Source organism: Vollenhovia emeryi, unplaced genomic scaffold (assembly GCF_000949405.1).
Source record: "Vollenhovia emeryi isolate VEMERY1.0 unplaced genomic scaffold, V.emery_V1.0 DF941627.1, whole genome shotgun sequence".
Lineage (NCBI taxonomy): Eukaryota > Metazoa > Arthropoda > Insecta > Hymenoptera > Formicidae > Vollenhovia > Vollenhovia emeryi.
In genome coordinates, this window is record NW_011964739.1 from 1 (window position 1) to 4,892 (window position 4,892).

Consider the following 4,892-nt stretch of genomic DNA (forward strand, 5'->3'; position numbering starts at 1 on the left):
ATTGCTGAACTTCCTGCACTAGTGTACACTAGTGGCACCGAAACGTTCTTTATTGCAGTGCAATATAACCCAAGTGCGTTCTTTATTGCGGTGCAATAAAATTTAGTGTAACAGTTCACTGTACTCACTGTCCTAGGTCTTGAGGTAGGGCAAGCAGTGCAGGGCAGTGCAAGGTAAGTTAATAATAATGATAATAATAGTAGATCTAATTTTACAAATATGTAGTAATAGAAAGTAATCAGGATTTATTATAAATATTAACGTATTTTAATAAATATTATGTAATCTTTTAAATATTGAGCAAAGAGAGAGTATCTATATAAATAACCTAACCTAACCTAACTTATTAAATATTAAAGTAATCTATTAAAGTACTTAACAATTCTCTTACAATTAAATTATAAACATAGAAATTGTCGAAATATAGATTAGTTTATAATCAAAATTTGATAAAGCACACTGTAATAATGTAAACTTTTATCAAATTAGAAGAAAAAGTTTCGTGTCTATATATAAAAATCTTTTTATGCTGTAACTGTTACATTCACGAAATTATATGTATCTTTAATAATAAATAATAATAAATTCATTTACAGATTAACTGAAAATTTAGGATGATGGAGAACGAAACAGCAAATATACAAAGAGATGCAGTAGGAAATATAATAATTGATGAAAATGGATATGTTACTTGTATTTCTGAAGGTATTAAAATTAAGTATCTAAATATGACTAATTAAGAAATCAACAAAAATGACAATTTCTGTATTGCTTTGACTTTTTAGGAGGGCTACAATTTCAGCTTTGTTATGACGAAATTAATTTCAGTTGTGACTCAATAACTTGTACTGTTGACAACAAGTCAATATTTATTCCATTAAATGACAATAATAACATAATAGAAAATGAACAAGGAAACAATGAGAAAAATATAATACAAGAGAATGTGGAAAATGAAGAAGAAACATTTTCATGGTCAGATGCAAGCACAAAATTATTTTTACATCTATATAAAGAAAAAATTAATTTAGTATCAACAAGAAAAATCAAAAACAAAAAAATATTATGGCAAAAAATAGCGGAAGAAATGAGTACACAAGGCTATAATGTATCAAATATACAGGCTGAAAATAAATTTAAATCATTAGAAAGATCTTACAAAAATATGATCACAAATAATAAAAAAACAGGCAGAGGTCGAGCATCATGTCGATATGAAACGTAAGTATTGTTATATTTCGACTAATAAAGAATTAATACATTTACACTCATATTAGGATTTTTTGCTTTAAATTTCTTCAAAATTGTACCGACAGAATACTTTTTATAATACAAAATGCATTATTATAGAGAATTGACAGATTTACTGGGGAAAAAACATAATATTGAACCTTTAGTTACCTCAGGAAATAAGGGCACAATAGTGAGAACTGAAAAAGTTACACCTATGTAAGTTTTATATTATATAATTACTAAGCTTTTAAATAATAGTATATAAAGGTGCATATAAGACAGTTCTCTATACACAAATAGTATTGTTTATCACACAAATTGTATAATGTATATATGTGTAAACATAATAATTTGTAAGGATAAAATTTGTGTACAATATAATTTGTTTGTAGAGAAACTGTCTTATATGTACATATATGCATTGTTCAACTATTTGAAATATTAAATTTTAACTTCAATTATTAATAAATTGCTAATTATTTATGTAACACAAACAATATTTATATGTGTATAATACAGCACACTAGTAATTTTATTAATATTGCACAAATTAGTAAATAAAATAATTATACAATAAGTTTTATAATAAAAGTTACACATATAATATTCACACGTAATTGTCACTATAGATTCAGTCCTGAAATAGAAACTATAGAAAATACACAAAATCTAACGAAAGTTAACGCAACCAGCCAAAAATTATCAATAGTTGAAAGACCGAGACAGAACGAAGAACCATCAACAAGTACTATACATGATCAACAAGACGCAACATCTATTCAAAAACAGCAACAAGAAATAAATGTAAGAATTTCGTTATTTTATTTTGGTGAAGTCATTATAATAACATTAATAAACATAACAGTAATATAACATATATATGTACAGGAAAAATCCGAAGGCAGAAGTTCCAAGAGGCAAATGGGTACGACAGCAAGAATTTTACAAACTTGTCAAGAAACCATAAAAGACCTAACAAATCGTATTCAAGAAGAAAGACATAATAAAATAGAACTAGAAAGACAAGTATTAGTGGAATACAAACAAATGAGACAATCATATGAAACACATTTACAGAAAATAGAAGAGCAATTAACAATTGCTAATAAGCTAAGAGAAGAAAGAAACAATTTATTAAAAACTCTTGTCAGTAAACAAAATAATATTTAAAAATTGGGGACTTATAGTATTAACGTTATATAGTTTTATAGTTAGTATAGAGTTATCTCCTTATATAAATTGCAATATGTTTTGTTTTGAATAATTAAAAATTTGAGACTTATAGTATTAACGTTATATAGTTTTATAGTTAGTTTATAGTTATGTCCTTATATAAATTGCAATACGTTTTGTTTTGAAATTTATGTAAAGAATAAAATGGTATGGCTCAAATGTGTTATACACAAATTTAAAGGAATAAAGGACTAAGAGCCGTGACAGGATATTAGTGTTTAAATATTTTATTCTAAATTTATTGCGAAAAAATCCTGGCCGATATTTTTTCGCAATAAATGTAGAATAAAATATTTAGATACTAACACCCTGTCACGGTTCTTAGTCCTTTATTCCTTTAAATTTATATAAAAACATAACTATATACTAGCTACAAAACTATATAACGTTAATACTATAAGTCCCCAATTTTTAATTATTATTATTATTTAATATAAATACATTTTTTTATTTTTCATTTTTGACAATATTTTAATGCAATATTGTTCATTTTATATTTTATTTTTTGCGTTATCTTAACATAATACTATTTATATTATATACATATGTATATACAATACTATTTTACGTTTTGTTTTGTATTATGTTTTATTTGGTATCTGTATAGTACAATTTTCACAATATGTTCATTATATAACACTACACAGTATATTTTATAGTACAATTTTCACAATATGTTCATTATATACTTAACACTATACAGTATATTTTATATTATTATTGAGTTGACAATAAATTGCATACTTGATCACGGACATGTGCTCCTGTTATGTCGCCCTCGTATTCCCTTGGTGCATTATCAATTATGTCAATCTGTCTATGTTGTAATTCAGCATCAGGGTACTCATCGTCTAACTGTTCTTCAAAATATTCTAATTCTTTTACATTTGCTATGTTATGCAATACACAGCATGCGTGTATGACACGCACCATTCGTACCATATCTCTCAATTTAAAATGATATAATTGACGAAATCTTTGCTTAAGACATCCAAATGCATTTTCGATAATAACTCTGCATGAACTTAATCTTTGATTGAACATTCTTTGTGCACGTGTCAAGTGTCCGTTATCTCTATATGGAACAATTAGTTGTTTCAAACAAGGATAAGCACTATCTCCCAAAAAGTAATAATTATCTGAAAAGTATCATCACAATATTAGAAAGCCAAGTTTATTATAGAAAATTTTATACAAATCAGTTTCTTGATATTATTTATTTTTACCTCCACAAATTTCATGCAAATTATTACGTATTGTTGAATTTCGGAAAACTCTAGCGTCGTGGACAGAACCTGGATACCCAATAAAAACATCTATAAATTTCATGTTATGATTAACGATCCCTTGTAGTTGTATAGAAAAATATTGTTTTCGATTGATATATGAATCAGGATCTTCCAGAGGTTTATCGATCCTGATGTGAGAACCGTCAATAGCACCTGAAAGAAGAGATCTCAATATTTGAATATTTTCAATTAAAAATATAAGAATATATATATATACATTTATATATACATATATTTATATTTACCAATTACACCAGGAAATTGTTTTTGTTCTAGATAAAAATTTGCGGTTTCTTCTTTTTCGAGTTGAGTTGGATATTTAATAACATTAGGTGCTATAGATAAAGTAAAATCGGTTACTCTTGTAATTACTGAATGTAACGAACTTATTGTTATGCCAAATCTGTCTGCTACATCGCGGTAAGATGCAGTTTGATGACCAACAAACCATAAGTAACATAGAATATGTTTTTCAGCGGTTATTTTTATATTTCCTATACGATCTGAAAAAATAACATAAAGATTAAATTAAAAAAAACACACACACACATATATATATGTATATAAAATTATATATATTTCATAGTTTTATTTTTCTATTTAAAATAAGAAAATTAATACATACCTTGAAGAATAATAAACATTTCCGACACTCTAAATTGATCAATTAATTGGTATGTTACTGGCCTCGACAAGCGAAAATGCATAATAAAATCTATATCATTATAGTCAGAAATAACATTTTCTATATAGTTATTTATTTTCACATGCTCGATTCTTTGTACTAGTCCAAAAATTGGATGTAATAAATGTATTTCATCAAAATCTAAAAAAAATTAATAACTAGGTTAGAGTAGGTTAAATTTCCAAACAATTTCAATTTTTAAAATAATATAATACTAAATTGTATATAAAAACATGTTTTATTACCGTCATCATCATTTAAAAGAGGTGCAAATGAAACAGGTGGTATTAAATTAATATTTTCTTCTTCATCAGAAGAATCTAAGAAGTCCAACACGTGCGCCATATTGATTCCTGTACTAAGGCGTTCTTTATACATGCTCATTTTAGCTTGTCCTCGCTTGCACTAATTTAGTTCAGTGCAGTGCAATATGAACTCAGTGCAGCAATAAA

General features: G+C 26.2%; 2 protein-coding genes across 2 annotated transcripts; one reads left to right on the forward strand and one right to left on the reverse strand.

Annotated features, from left to right (window-relative positions):
• Nucleotides 1–9: 9 nt before the first annotated feature.
• Nucleotides 10–2,406, forward strand: LOC105570890. Its single transcript, XM_012028342.1, has 6 exons — nt 10–173; nt 597–705; nt 786–1,221; nt 1,351–1,449; nt 1,863–2,037; nt 2,122–2,406. The coding sequence occupies exons 2-6, from the start codon at nt 615–617 to the stop codon at nt 2,401–2,403; spliced, it is 1,083 nt and encodes a 360-aa protein (XP_011883732.1). The 5' UTR covers nt 10–173; nt 597–614; the 3' UTR covers nt 2,404–2,406.
• A 629-nt stretch (nt 2,407–3,035) lies between these two features.
• Nucleotides 3,036–4,879, reverse strand: LOC105570891 (putative nuclease HARBI1). Its single transcript, XM_012028344.1, has 6 exons — nt 4,686–4,879; nt 4,381–4,581; nt 4,001–4,258; nt 3,693–3,908; nt 3,175–3,605; nt 3,036–3,118 (listed from the first exon to the last, which is right to left on the reverse strand). The coding sequence occupies exons 1-5, from the start codon at nt 4,822–4,824 to the stop codon at nt 3,184–3,186; spliced, it is 1,236 nt and encodes a 411-aa protein (XP_011883734.1). The 5' UTR covers nt 4,825–4,879; the 3' UTR covers nt 3,036–3,118; nt 3,175–3,183.
• Between the last annotated feature and the right edge of the window lie 13 nt (nt 4,880–4,892).